The sequence below is a fragment of the Dendrobates tinctorius genome, unplaced genomic scaffold (genome assembly GCF_039654945.1).
Source record: "Dendrobates tinctorius isolate UK_male_01 unplaced genomic scaffold, ASM3965494v1 ptg000022l, whole genome shotgun sequence".
In the NCBI taxonomy this organism is placed as follows: Eukaryota; Metazoa; Chordata; class Amphibia; order Anura; family Dendrobatidae; genus Dendrobates; species Dendrobates tinctorius.
The window spans coordinates 71,213,427-71,228,682 of record NW_027361690.1 but is presented as its reverse complement, the minus strand read 5'-3'; the positions used below and the strand labels follow the sequence as shown (position 1 = coordinate 71,228,682).

Here is a 15,256-nt window from a genome sequence, read left to right as displayed (position 1 = left end):
GGTTATTACAATAAAGTCTCAATTACATTTTCTCCACACCATGATATGTCGTAAGAAACCAGATTTGGCCAAGTAGAAATTGTCTGTGGGAGGACAGACAGTACAGCTCCAAGACTTACCTGACTTCTGTACTTCTGATCCCCAAGCTTAAACCTTACAAAGGTATCAAAGGCACAGCCATCGGGGAGATCAATCCCCTCCAGTAATGTAATGCTGACAGTCCCATTCCAAAGCTGGTTCTTTCTCAGGGACTCCGATAGCTGCAGGGACTGCATAGATGTCGTCTATTGGAACAAATGTATTACAAAACCAAATTAGAACCATGAGCAATTATGAATGATTGGCCGCGTGTGGCAACATGTACTTCAGCACCAACAGAACATAACACAGCAAGCATCAACGTAATGCACCACTAGACCAAGTCAACATATTCTGCAGTCTACCAGTCCAACCTAATGCTCTAGGCTCCAGTCTCTGCTGTATCCTCCCAAACACGAGCCTTGGTTTATATTACACATCATGACATCTAATGTTCACAAACTAAGAGTTAATGCAAATGCAAGGATCCCCAATCATTCTCATCCGACACACTTCAGGTCTACGCAGAAGTAAATCCTCCCTGCTGTAATAAAGCAGCTCAACTTTTACAATTCAGCTTTCACCTTATCAAATTTGGTAGAAATTATCCAGTAGGTAATATTTGGTGTAACCAGTGAATGAGTATTATAAACTCAGTTATGGACACCAGGAGATCATGCTACAGTATTATTTGCAATTACGCAAAATGTGCCCCTTTTCTCCAGATTGTCCTCTCCGTGTATACGCTCTAATGCGACCGGGATCAAAGCTGCATCCTACAGTCTGGCAGCTGCTGCAGGGAAATGGCAGCTCGTCTATGAAATATGTCCTAAAATAATTTTGCGGCTTGGTATGTCCTAATTTCTAGCTCGGTGTTTATCTTGGAAGTGCTTCTATCTAACTTGTCCATAAAGCAGCTTCACTTAGCTGTGCGAGCTTTGTGAAAATGGAATCTAGTGCTGGCTATTAAAAGAGACTGGAGATTACTTCCATATGGCAGAACAGCATGGGACTGGAGAGGTAGGGCCTACAGCAGGCTGTACTTGGCCGCGCTCGCCATTTATCCATGGACACTCATTGCATTACACCAGAACATCTGGATTACTGCTTCTAATGTCCCTGGGAAACATCCACTTCCCATCAAAGGCTTTATCTTTCTCTGTCGTACTTTGAACATTTCAGCGTTTAACGCAGTCATGTTTGAAGTGATGCTTTCCATGCTATATTTTTTTTTTTTCCTTTTCCCTATTACTGCTTTCGTCCAAAAGAGAAACATATCTGACCTATTTTATTGATTTGAGTTTACAGTGCGTACGCAACGCTTCTACTACCAAAATCACATGCACCGTGCAATTATTGCGGTCACTGGATTAAAATTATGAAGCATGATATAGAAAGTACTAGGCATTCTAGAATTAAAGGGTGCTCTGCTGAAAATAAATCACCCATCCATTGGATAGGTGAGAACTTGTTGATCGGGGAGTGTCTAACTGCTGGGAATGGTCAGCCAGTTAGGCATGTTGACTATGGGCCGGCTGTAAAAAGCCAGACGCAACGCTGGGAAGCCCCAAGGGGCATGAATAAAGTGGCAGCCAAGCATGTGCACTGCCGCGCCATTCTCGTGGCGATAAAAAGTTCATCATTCTGCTGATCAGGGGCAAACCCTGCGGTCGAACCTTCAATCAATAACTTATCGTCTATCCTGTAGATATACATTAAAGAGGTTTTCAAGTGAAAATAACTTGACAGGATAAAAAGTTCTATGTGAGTCGCCTGGGCTCCATCATACATCTGTACCAAATAGGTCACTTCTTAGGCCTCTTTTCAACATGTGTTGTGGTCGATATGTGCAGACTAGTGATGAGCAACCGTGCTCTGATAAGGTGTTATGTTCGGGCGCTAACCAGGTCTCTTTGGCGTGCTCGAAAAATATGTTAGAGTCCGCGCAGCAGCATGTCTCGAGGGCTGTTAAGCAATTCCAGCATGTGTTGCGGCTGTCTAACAAAGAGTTATTCCCTCTATGTGTTGCGGCTGTTGCACAGCTGCAAGACATGCGGAGACGCTTTTTTGTTTATTTAGCACGACGCAGCCACTCTGTTAGCACCTTATCCAAGCACGTTCGCTCATCACTAGTCCAGACCCCTCTGGCAGCTTTTATATTAAATATAGAGCTTTCTTTCACGTACTTTAAGTATTAGTGCGTGGTATGAGGAAGGAGTACAATATTTCCTTATGGAATATTTCTTGAGCTGTACTCATAACTTTTTTTTATGACATTAGGGTATGTTCCCACGGTCAGTAACCGGCAGCGCTTTGGATGCAGTACTTGTCCACTCTGTCTAAAGCGCTGCCGGCTTTTGAACGCAGGTGATTCCGCATGTGTTCATTGAACCATGCGGAATCACAGCGTCCTATACAATGCACTGGTGATATTTATCACCAGTGCAATAAAAATAAATAGACATGCTGTGGTCTGGAAAGACGCGCCGCATGTCTGTTTATGCAGGGAAGCCAGAGGCGTCTCAGGACGGCATAGTGGAGATGGGATTTCATGAAATCCCTTCCACTATGCTGTAACATCTGGCCGCTGTGGGTTGGACTCTGCGGATGTACGCAGCGTCCAACCCACAGCGTTTAATGACCGTGGGAACGTACCCTAAAAGATGTGCAGACGAAAGATTCTTCCATACATGTCGCAGAGGAGTTATCCCGTAAACATTTTATTCCTGGGGTAGATACATGTATAAGAATTCCAGCTCTAGGACTTCTTATAATTACAAGAACAAAAGTCAATGGCTCTAAAAATTAAAATATTACAAAAAAAAAAAAAAAAAGGCAAAATATTGAGGTTAAATGTACCCATATCTGCAGCATATGTCCATAGAGTGACAGCACCTAGGCAGCCACTCCTCTATGAGAAATGGAAACAATAGTGAGGAGCCTTACATTCAGATTGTCGTTCTACTTATACAGCATGTTGGATGGGAATCGGACAGACGTGTATGGCAGAAGATTGGACAAGTAAGTGCATGTGTTAGCCATTATGATGAGGATTGCCGCCTAGTTTCTTAGAGGAGAGCGTTCTATAGACTGACATGACTGAGTATTGACAGCTGTAAGGTCCATTTATTTACTTGGGTAAAAACTCATTAGAATAAAAATATGAGAACGTAAAAGCCAAAAGAATATCCACTTCTAACATTTATTTTTAATGGCTGTTCACATTTGAATCCGCTGTTTTCTCTCTATGTGACTGATGCATTAAAGGCCTGTAAAGTATATAATTTCTCTCGCTGTATATTTTCGCAGCCTCTCATCTCTCCCGTGAAACCAGTATTCCCCACGCTCACATTTTTTCCGCTCTTGAGTCGGGGCTGTTTTGCTAACTGCTGGTACTCTTCTACAGCCCAGGGTTTCCTAACTAAAGATGGTTATTGATGTACTGCTGTTTTAGTGCACTCGGAGAATCAATAAACTACAGCACACGACTGTTTGTAAGGAATTTCCCACAATGCCTAGGAAAATCCGACAGAGTTAAATTGCTATACGTTCATACACCGTAAACCTTGCTCAGCAGGACGGAGGCGCGCTCCTGGCTGGAAATGGCTAGGATTTGCCTCCCTCTGCTGGCGATTTACAATAAGGCATCCACTGCAGCGTTTCTTAAACCCAAGTGCCCCCTTAAAGCAGCCCCGCTGCTAGGAGCATGTAATGCTGAACAGTCGGGGTGAAACAGGTTCCTCGTGTGCGTCCTTGAGGTATGGAGATTACATATGGAGAACCTGGGCTACAGAGTACTGAAAAAAAAAAAATTCCACTTCCTACAATTGTGTTTCAAGTCGTTAGGCCAACAAAATATTTTAATTGGCAAATTTAATATACTCAGAAGCAAAAGGATAAAGCAGGCGTTTGAGCATTACATTCACTCCATTCCTCAGTTACTTCTTCACCACTTGCATTTTAATTAGTGGGGAGAGTCACAGCCTTGGGAGCTGGACAACCTGTAACAAAGTGCTCAATCGGGTTCATGATATGTAATATTCACAAAGGGGAAAATATTGGCAGCCCTTGACTCTCAGAAGGGGGGGGAAAAAAAAAAAAAAAAAAGACAAAAAAAAATCAGTTGTTGATCTGATTGAGAACTTGTTCAGAAGTTTATGCCCAACACAAAGCCAAGTGACCTTACCTTAGAAGCACCAAGCTTTTTCCGCGATGTCCATCTCTGCTGGAAGAAACAAATAAGGGGCGTAAGAAAATAATGATTTATGTGAATATGAAGATGATTAGACCAGCATCCCCATAACGTATATTTGATTCCAAGCTTTTTCTGGTGCTTGGACCTTCGGATACATTCTCATTGCAGATTGTTGTCAACGTAAAGAGATTTAGATCTTCCTTTTTCCACATTACAATTTTGTGACACGTGGCTGCTTGGAGAAGTCAGGCTGTACAGCAACGCAGCGGACCAGAGAAGAATGGGGACTTCCCAAACTAGATTGTCAGAAGTAATACATCACTGCAGGGCCTAGGCCAGTGCACAAGGGAGCAAATAAGGCCCCAATAAGGGTGCAGGATCAGGGCACAGCTTTAGACCTGGCGGTGGTGGGGTTTTGTGTATGGGGTATTGATATCTATGTGATTGAAGTGTTGTGATGACATAATGTGAACATGTACGGTTCTGCCCAGGGCTTGTCCTATGTACTGTATGTATCCTGTATTTGCTGCACTTCCCTGATGTACGTGCTGTGCGTGTGTACGGTAATTGTGGTACAACAAGCCACTCTGTGCAGGGGCTAATATACAAATTTTGTACAGTAGCACACTGCTTTTCATTCCAGGCCATGCATAAATGGAATCCACTTAAAAAAAAATAACCTTATTAAAAAGTTGATTTTCAGGATGACCACCTGCAAAGATACCAAATTCTTATGTCACGTTGGTTGAGTTTTTGATGTTGCAGATTTTCCACACCTATTAGCTTACTTCCGGTTTTTTTTTTCCATGAGTTTTTGTTGCGTTTTTCACACTGCGGTTTGTCTCTTTTCGACATGTCTAGTTTTAAATAAAGCAGCTTTATTTTCGCTACTTCCATGTATTTGGCCTTGCCAAAATGAGATATATGGATTACAGGCAGTTCTAGTAGAGTGCCAAATTTAATGCAAAGTCTATGGGAAAATTCTGCAAATAAAGTGCGGCGCAGCCACAGGACAAACTGACAAGTGGATTTCAGGCGTTGAACTTTTTTGTGCAGCAAAAATACACAGCGTCAAAAACTCATCATGGAAACTTGGCCTATGTATAGAAGGGGTTTTTACAGCTACACTACAAGTGTGGCCATCTTGAGCCACTTCTAACAGGCTTGTGTGTGGAGCTCTGCTGCAAAAGATAGTTTAGGTGAGCAAAAATATTTTACTATGCACGTGCGGCAATGAAGGAGAAAACGACTTACGTTATTTTTCGAGTCCCTCAACCTGATGCAAAGACTGATATCTGCCACAATCACACCCATGTCTTGCTCTAAGCTGTTAGGATCTTCCAACCGGAACACTTTTTCTGTAGTCCTACAAGGAAAAATAAATATATATAGAAGAACAAGTAATCAGTAAATACCTGTATTTCGCACGGAAAGTTGTTTGATCATCTGAACAGCAAGGATTTTCTGCCTCAGTTACATTGGAATACCAGAACATTTCACGCATCATCGCACAAAAAACAACTTTCACATTATTCCGACATCTTGCAGCTCGGTAAGCTGTATTGACAATCATAATGAAATCCCAATAGTGTATCATTATTCAGGTCCAAGAGACAGCACAAGCTGCAGACCATATGAGGAGCCAAAAAGGTATTTACACGAGTCCCTGTCAGCACTCTAATGGATGGGGAAAGAAAAGAAATGTATCATCAGTGAAAACCTCCTCTCTCAGAGCTATACTGCGAGCTTCTTGTATCATATGATGTTGCGGATCATGGTGAAGAATTACAGCAAACACTGATCTATAAGGGTACCCTACGGGGCCAGAATCACCACACACTTATCAGAATTCTGGAGTAAAATGATGATACGCGAGGATGCAACTTTTTGTACCACTAACGCCTTTTTTACACTTCAATTTTTTGACGTCAGTCAAAATCCGCCGGTTTTAGAAAAGAACGGATCCGCCCTTTTTTTGGCGGATCCATTTTTTTTCCCCCACAGACTTGCATTAGCGGCGGATTTTGACTGATGGTCGTCCATTGCATCCATTTTTTGATGGATCCGTTTTAATTGTAGCGTCTCACGGGCTGAGCAGACGGACTATATAACTTTTTTTGTAGTACAAAGAGAAGGCTGGTAGTGCAATAAGAGACTGCGCTGCTGTGGTAGAATTCAAGGTATCTTTATTGCCAACGCATTTCCTGAGTCAGTCCCAGCTCTGATGAAGTGAGCTGGGACTGGCTCAGGAAACGCGTTGGCAATAAAGATACCTTGAATTCTACCACAGCAGCGCAGTCTCTTATTGCACTACCAGCCTTCTCTTTGTACCAAGTCCTTGGACCTCGTGCAGACTGCTGCAGCTGTTTTATGCGATTATAGGTGTTGTGACTCTCACAACCCTATCAGGTGAGCCTAACACTTGCCGTGCACTCATCTACTTTCCATACAGACCTACGCATTGGAAGCGCCCTGTCTCCGTTTTTTTTTGTAGTGGCGGACCACTATTTTCAAGTGCGCGTGCCCGGAAGATTTGCTTTGACAAACATTTTAACCCTCAATAATGTTCTGGAAGCGGCATAAAATCTCTCTCTCCCCCCCGTTTGTGGCAAAACGGATCCGTTTTTTCACACTCTGGGGGATTTTGACTGACATAAAAAAACTGAAATGTGAAAAAGGCCTAACAGTTGTGCAAAAATTTTGAATCTTTTGGAGTTTTACCACAGCCGCATCAACTTTTTTAGGGCTTTGTCAAGAGGGTGCATTGGCTAACATGGCCAACAAATTCATAAATGGCATGAGTTACGACAGAATAGGACTGGACAAGATTCTTGTAGCGGAAAACAGCTGAAAGGAGTGTCAAATAAATTGAGATCTCTTACGGAGTTTGCTCCATTTACTCTTCATCAACATTGGAGCACACAATCCCATGCTTAATGAATCAGGGCAGCGTATGTAAGTGATCCTATGAAAGGGAATCCATCAGCAGCATTTCATCCCTCAAACTATATGCACAAGTGGCACTTTCAAAGACAAATTCATCAATACCTTTACATGGTCAGTCCATTCCTCAGTTACTGAGAAATCCGTGTTTGAATTGATATGCAAATGAGGCTGAAGAACTATTTGTAGATCTAAATCTTCTGTCACTCCAGCTCTATTCCCCACCCAGTACCGCTCCTTCCTGCTTGGCTGACTGCTCTTTTGCTTGAAGTTACATAGCAGAGATGCCAAGTCAAACATGAGGTCAAGCAGGAGGCACTAGGTGGGAAATAGGGTTGGAGTAACAGAGGCATCAGATCTACAGCCTCATTTGTACTTCAATTCAAACGATGATTTCTCAACAACAACAGGAATGGACTAGCCATGTAAAACGGTTTTGTTTAACTGATCTTTAAGTCATATTGACACATTCCCTTTAAAACTTAAAGGGAACCTGTCGACAGGTTTTGCCGATACAAGACGCGGCCATTGCCTTTCAGGGCTTATCTAAAGCATTTTATAATGCTGTACATAAGCCCCCGATCCGACCTGCAAGAGAAAAAAAAATAAAACTTATTATGCTCACCCGGGGGCGGTCTGATCTGATGGGTGTCAAAGGTCCAGGTCTAGTGCCTTCCAGCTTCATGCGATGCCACCCTCCTGCTAGCTTCACAGGCTCACTGGCATCACGCTCCTGCGCAGGCGTGTTTATCTGCCCTGTTGAGGGCAGAGCAAATTCATGCAGTGCGCAGGCGCTGGGCCTCTCTGACCTTTCCCGGTGCCTGCGCACTGCAGTACTTTCCACGGCCCTCAACGCAGAAAAATACACCTGCACAGGAGCGCAGCATCACAAGAAGATGGGAGGCGCCAGACCAGGACATGCAACACCCATCAGACCGACCCACCCCCCAGCCGAGTATAATATAACTTATTTTTATTCTCTATAGAATGCTGTAGATAAGCCCTGAAAGGCGGTGGCCGTATCATAAATCTGCCAAAACTGGTTCGCTTTAACAAGTTTGGAGAATAATCAATAGGAAGTTATTCTAGGAGAAAACAAAACACTTAGAAGTTTAGAAGAAGTTTTGGTAAGGGTCCCGTTACACTAAATGACAACAGCGATCCCGACAACGATACAACCTGGTCAGGATCGCTGGTGCGTCGCTACATGATCGCTGGTGAGCTCTCAAACAGACAGACTTACCAGCGATCAGGACCAGTAAAGACGCGCGTCATTTAGTTACCCACTGTGTACCCTGGTTACGCGTGCGCGTTACGCGTGCGCTTAGTTACCTGCTATTTACCTTGGATACCAGCTCCCAGCATCTGCTTACAGCGCTGGGAGCTCGCTGATCGTTGGTCTCCCGCTGCCACATGCATGCAGCGATGCATGCTGGCCAGCGGGAGACAAATGATCAAAAAATGGCCAAGGACATTTCTGCACGATCAGCGATACCCGGCGGGGGGGCCAGTCGCTGATGCGTCACAAAATCGGTGACGCATCAGCGATCTCGCTCAATATATGAGGGCAAGGGCAAAAATGGAGGATTTGAAATTCTAATGTATTGTGAAACATTGAAGCGCAAGATGAATATATAAGAGTGTAAATTGAGATCATTTTGAAAACAGTTATACACCTTATAAATTGGTCTCTTTTCACTAGTAATCAGATATAGTATTGAAATAGATCATAATACATACCTGTAGATCTGTAAACACTAGATTTGTGTTTTGTATTTGTATCCATGCCCGACACGTAAAGATGCAGAGTGGATATACTGCATATGAGGTACGGTGGTTATAGTGGTAATTTTAATTATTTGGAATAAAAGTGATATGGATTCCAACACAGTCAGTAATTAATTTTTTCCCCCTTCGCCTATAATGTGTCTAGTCAAACATGAAAACAATTGTAAAAAGTCCTCTTTAATTGTATACAAGGTGACTGGTGCTCATTTAACGTCTCATTCACATAGGTCTGGCGTCGTTGTGATGATTTTTACACTAAACATTAAAACCAGTTTTTTTGTCTTCATTTTCATCTTACTGTAAGATAAAAAAACACTGAAAAATTGAGGATTATTATCTAAATTGAATGGTTGTAATGTTTTTCTGTGTTTTCACATGGCCTAGATTCATGCACATGTGCTGCTGTATTCTTTTTGTGTGTATTATATATATATATATATACACATACACACATACATACATACAATATATATACACATACAATTATATATATATATATATATATATATATATATATATATATATATATATATACACATACATATACATACACACACACACACACACACACTCACTGGCCACTTTATTAGGTACACCTGTCCAACTGTGTGTTAAGACTTAATTTCTAATCAGCCAATCACATGGCGGCAACTCAGTGCATTTAGGCATGTAGACATGGTCAAGACAATCTCCTGCAGTTCAAACCGAGCATCAGTATGGGGAAGAAAGGTGATTTGAGTGCCTTTGAACGTGGCATGATTGTTGGTGCCAGAAGGGCTGGTCTGAGAATTTCAGAAACTGCTGATCTACTGGGATTTTCACGCACAACCATCTCTAGGGTTTACAGAGAATGGTCCGAAAAAGAAAAAAAATCCAGTGAGCGGCAGTTCTGTGGCCGGAAATGCCATGTTGATGCCAGAGGTCAGAAGAGAATGGGCAGACTGGTTCGAGCTGATAGAAAGGCAACAGTGACTCAAATTGCCACCCGTTACAACCAAGGTAGGCAGAAGAGCATCTCTGAACGCACAGTGCGTCGAACTTTGAGGCAGATGGGCTACAGCAGCAGAAGACCACACTGGGTACCACTCCTCTCAGCTAAGAACAGGAAACTGAGGCTACAATTTGCACAAGCTCATCGAAATTGGACAGTAGAAGATTGGAAAAACGTTGCCTGGTCTGATGAGTCTCGATTTCTGCTGCGACATTCGGATGGTAGGGTCAGAATTTGGCGTAAACAACATGAAAGCATGGATCCATCCTGCCTTGTATCAACGGTTCAGGCTGGTGGTGGTGGTGTCATGGTGTGGGGAATTTTTTCTGGGCACTCTTTGGGCCCCTTGGTACCAATTGAGCATCGTTGCAACGCCACAGCCTACCTGAGTATTGTTGCTGACCATGTCATCCCTTTATGACCACAATGTACCCAACATCTGATGGCTACTTTCAGCAGGATAATGCGCCATGTCAAAGCTCGAATCATCTCAGATTGGTTTCTTGAACATGACAATGAGTTTACTGTACTCAAATGGCCTCCTCAGTCACCAGATCTCAATCCAATAGAGCATCTTTGGGATGTGGTGGAACGGGAGATTCGCATCAGGGATGTGCAGCCGACAAATCTGCGCCAACTGTGTGATGCCATCATGTCAATATGGTCCAAAATCTCTGAGGAATGCTTCCAGCACCTTGTTGAATCCCTGCCACGAAGAATTGAGGCAGTTCTGAAGGCAAAAGGGGGTCCAACCCCTTACTAGCATGGTGTACCTAATAAAGTGGCCAGTGAGTGTGTATATATATATATATATATATATATATATATATATATATATATATATATATATATATATATTATAACAGGCAGCACCTCCAAATTAAATGTGAAAAAAGTGGATACTTTACTGATCCTCAGGTGGCAACGTTTCAAGCTTGATTTTTCACATTTAATTTGGAGTGCTGCCTATTTTTTTACTTTATTAACTTGGCTGTTTGGACACTGCTGAATAGGTAATGCACCAATTGTATAATTTTGGTAGTGCTTCCCTTTTTTGAGAGCGATATATATTTTTTTTTGTGTGTGTGTTTCTTCAGATAATTGGTTGACCCATACCTGATGAAGACACCCAAGTAGTCTCGAAAGCTTGCTTTGTAACATTTATATTTGTGTCACCTTTTTAATGGCTAGCATAACTACAAGATTGTCAATTTGTTTCTCCCACTGGGAACACTTTCTTCATCTGGCCAAAAACCCTTTTACACTTTTGCCAACTATTGGCACATGAACAGGTTCTTGTAATAACACACTACTCCTCATATCCTTTCCCCATAAAAAGGTTGGCCAATTGAAGGAAAAAAAAAAAAATGGAGCCAAGGCTACTTTTGCAATAAAAAAAAAAATCCCAATAATCAGCTCACAATTTTTTCCTCCTCAAAGTAGTTTTGTGCAACACAGAAGAATTGTAGTGCAGCACAGATGGCATCGAGTATGAGACGTGACCATTGATGCCACCGACATGGTACATCTCTGGCCACTTGAAAACTAAAACACAATAAATAAAGAAAAATGAAACTCATGTTTTAAAGATAAAATGTACATACTTATTTAGTTCAAGCTCTTGAAGATCCAGAAATGCAGATCCCATAAAGTCATCGGTTGTCAAGTCTCGGTCATAAACCTGTAAGTACAACACTGATTTTAAGTCAAAGGGTCCAAAAAGAAATGCTACAATTCATAGCTCGACTGTCACCTTTATATGCAGCTTCTGCTCAAGATTTTGGATAGGCAACACAAATTTCTCTTCCCACACCGGATTCAGGTTTTTATAGATGACTTTGCTTTTGTACAAGGTCTTCTTATTTAGTTTGAATTTTACATAAGGATCACTGGTACCTAAATAAATGGAGAAATATTACAGATAAGGACATCCGGCCAGGGGTCAACACAGACGTACACGTCTCATGAATCACTAGTCATCGGCCAAGATTTTATTTTTTATAGTACAGTGAAATTTACAATCTAAGGCACTGTTCACGTTAGCGACCAAAAAGTACGCAAGGTAATAAGCAAGAGTCCAGTAGACATCCATCAGCGCAGATCATTGAGGTATAGGTGTTTTTTTCGCAAATCACAATGAAAATCAAAGTAATCGTAAACACCATATGCAATTGCCGTTAACGAGCACTGAACACAATGTATTGACAAAAGTGGAGAAGGAAAAACTTTCAGAATAGTGTTTATGTAGGCTGTCAAAAAGCTGCATTTATATAGCTCTGTACCCCAAGTCATTATACTAAAATGCGATAATTAGGATTAAAAGGAATATATAAAAAAAAGTTATTAAGGCAGTACAGCGAAAAAAAACCCCTTCACTTTACAGTAAACTAATTACTCCATCTCAAGTGCTTCCTAATGCGGTGTCCTAGGAGCTGGACTTACAATCGCTTAGATATATTTATTAAATAAAAAGAAGAAAGGAAACAGTGGGAAAATCTGGAATAAAAAGGGGGCTTTAATTAAATGAGATTGCTACTCTGGGATCAGGACTTCATGCCTGTCAGCTTACTCTCAAAATAAACATCTCAAAAGTAGGCCTCCATGGTGTCACTTTCTCACAGGCAATGCATGCTGGGTAATCCCCAGGCATCTTGACAGCTACATAATGTTCACACTCCCTGACGGGTGAATGGCGGCCCTCGCGTGAAACAAAATATTAATGTCTGGATTTAATAGAAGAAGGGGCATCGATTTACAAAGCAAGAACGAGGAAATGTGTCAGGTTAGCACGGTGTTAATTGTTGGAGAGAATAATTGGGGAGGAACACTCAAAGCTGCTGCATTTCACCATATTGTGTCGGAAACAGTAACATCTCAACTAGCTGCTATTGGGAGGCAGCGCTACGGCGGCATGAAGCACAGCCTGCGCACAGATTAGATCAATGACAGCCCATCACCGAGCACCAGGAGAGCGGCACCATGACGAGGCACCAGGCAGGCCCACGTCTGCAAACATTAATTAAAAAGATTTAGGAATCAATATATACAGAACGGTGAGAACGCGAGTATTTAACGGCAGAGTGTTGCCGTTACACTGAGCACTAGAGATTTGGAAAGATTCACATTCCCCTGGTCCAGCAGCCATCGTGTTACTCTACAGCGCAGCCAGATCAAGGCAGGGAGAACTTTCTCGGCTATCGCTCCACTGCCAGCATCCAGGGCTGTCCATCTGATTTCTTCTTTTTCTGGACAGCTCATCAAAAAACACAGAATCTTTTTTTACAGACACATTAAAAAACTATAATGAAATCTGCAGCCCATAATTCTGACATGAGACACCAGCTGCCTTCAGTGTGAACTGTAATATACTAATAGTTACAGTCAATGCAGTCTCTCCTCAGCTTCAAAAATTGATGGACGCTTTAAAAAAGTTAGACAAAAAAAATGTCGTACCTTTATGGATTGTCTGGAATCTACAGACAGTTGGCAACCCTGCCAGCATCTTTGACACCTTCTGCAATTACTAAGTCCCCGCTACAATGACACACTGCAGATCTCATGGACTTCTGCTGGGTTCATACCATCTCTTCCATATTGGCTGATAAGGGACGGATTCATGCGCATGCGCCTTTTTGACGGTGCGCCGGCGCAACCAAACTGCAGCAGGTTGCGTTTGGCGCAGGTCGGCGCACCGTGAAAAGGACGCATGCGCCGCCAAACGCATACTGCGCACGGCCTGCGCCCCCAGTGATAAAGATAGGGGACGCAGGGCGCATGCAGCGTCATGCACCGGTAGGCGGAGCTACTGGCGGAGGCGCGGCAGGGGCGGGGCTTAGCGGCGGCCGTGCGCAGGCCGTCGCTGCGCTCATAAATGCTAGTGTGAAACTAGCCTTAGCGAGATCGCTAGCGATGTCGCTGTTGCGTCACAAAATCGTTGTCGCTTAAGCGATATCGCTAGCGATCTCGCCGTGTGTAACGGGGGCTTTACTTATGTTTCAGCTTTTACAAGATGCCACAAAGAACGGCTACCCTCATAAGTGCAGAAAGGGCTCACACCTCGATTTGTTTAGGCATAAAATAGGGCAACAAAATTAGAGATATTTAGCACATTTCTACTTTTTATACAGTCTCCATGCCAAAATAACGTAATACTCAGCACCCACCTGCACAATGTGTTTTGCGTTGCAAGCAAAAAAAAAAAAAAAAAAATACAAAAACACACGGAATATAGCAAAACACTCAGTAGACACAAAAGAGCCTCTGATTTACTGGTTACTGAGGAAAGAAAAAAAAAAAAGGGGGGGTCAGTAATAAAAATACTGCAGGAAACAGTGGGAAAACACAGAGCTCAACTTTCTGGTGTTTTACAGTAGTAACGGATTAGAATTAAAGCGCAGCACAATGCTGAACATCAAAGTCTCCCCGCAGAGATAAGCCCAACTCATTTAGTTCCACTATGAAATGGATGTCTCAATTCTTCATCACTTCATTACCCCCTGCAGTAGCCACTTTTACACAGTGCTGAATCAGATGGGTGGATAAGGCTAAATTAATGTTGATGGTGCCTTTTGATCTGTGAAGAAGCTATAAAGATGCAGTACCACAGACGAGCACGCACACAAGAGAATACATGGGGAGTGACAAAAATTTAAGGTTTTTTTATAAAGGGGTTTTTCAGGCTGAAATAAAGATTCTGCAGCCACTATGAGATTGCAGACTGCCAAATCATGACTGCGTGCAACGTGCACAGCACCACGACTCTGCTGTATGCTCCGAGCGAGTGAGAGGTCATGTGCCAACTAGACTCTCAATAGAAGAAAAGTGCGAGAAGTCAGATAAAACTAGTGGGTATGTGACCGCAAGCATGTCCGAATCATACAAGGGAGTTGTGACAGTGTACCAATTGCAATGGTCACAATTCAGCAGTTTAAGAGGTGTGATCACTTAAAAATTGACTACTTAAACAGTGATAAGAGATTTAATATCTATTTTTTATTGCCTATGAAAATAGTTGTGAGCTCAAGCCCCTGTAATTGTAGCGAGCGGCAGCTGTAAGGAGGAGAGAAAGGGATGAGAGCGCACCCACACCGATGCAGACAAAAAAAAAAAAAAAAGTGACATGCACCGGGCACCCGCAGTATCAGTGCACAAGGGCAGAGCCGGGGATTCATGGCAAGCAAGCGCCACTTCTCCCATCCCCCTCCCCATGTCATTATATTGACAGCTTGCGAAGGCTGAAGCGGTTGAAAGAAGCTAAAAAA

At 42.6% G+C, this 15,256-nt stretch overlaps 1 protein-coding gene across 6 annotated transcripts in view; it reads right to left on the bottom strand.

The window, feature by feature from the left end:
• Positions 1 to 15,256, bottom strand: part of MCTP2 (multiple C2 and transmembrane domain containing 2) — a 273,414-nt gene that overhangs the window by 114,369 nt on the left and 143,789 nt on the right. For 5 of the 6 annotated variants that reach the window (XM_073568759.1, XM_073568763.1, XM_073568764.1 and 2 more), the window contains 5 exons: positions 11,749 to 11,891; positions 11,600 to 11,676; positions 5,528 to 5,639; positions 4,265 to 4,303; positions 120 to 284 (listed from right to left, as the gene is read on the bottom strand). In XM_073568759.1, coding sequence (XP_073424860.1) covers positions 120 to 284; positions 4,265 to 4,303; positions 5,528 to 5,639; positions 11,600 to 11,676; positions 11,749 to 11,891 — 536 coding nt within the window. The remainder of the gene's footprint in view (positions 1 to 119; positions 285 to 4,264; positions 4,304 to 5,527; positions 5,640 to 11,599; positions 11,677 to 11,748; positions 11,892 to 15,256) is intronic. The other variant, XM_073568762.1, reaches the window with a different exon arrangement.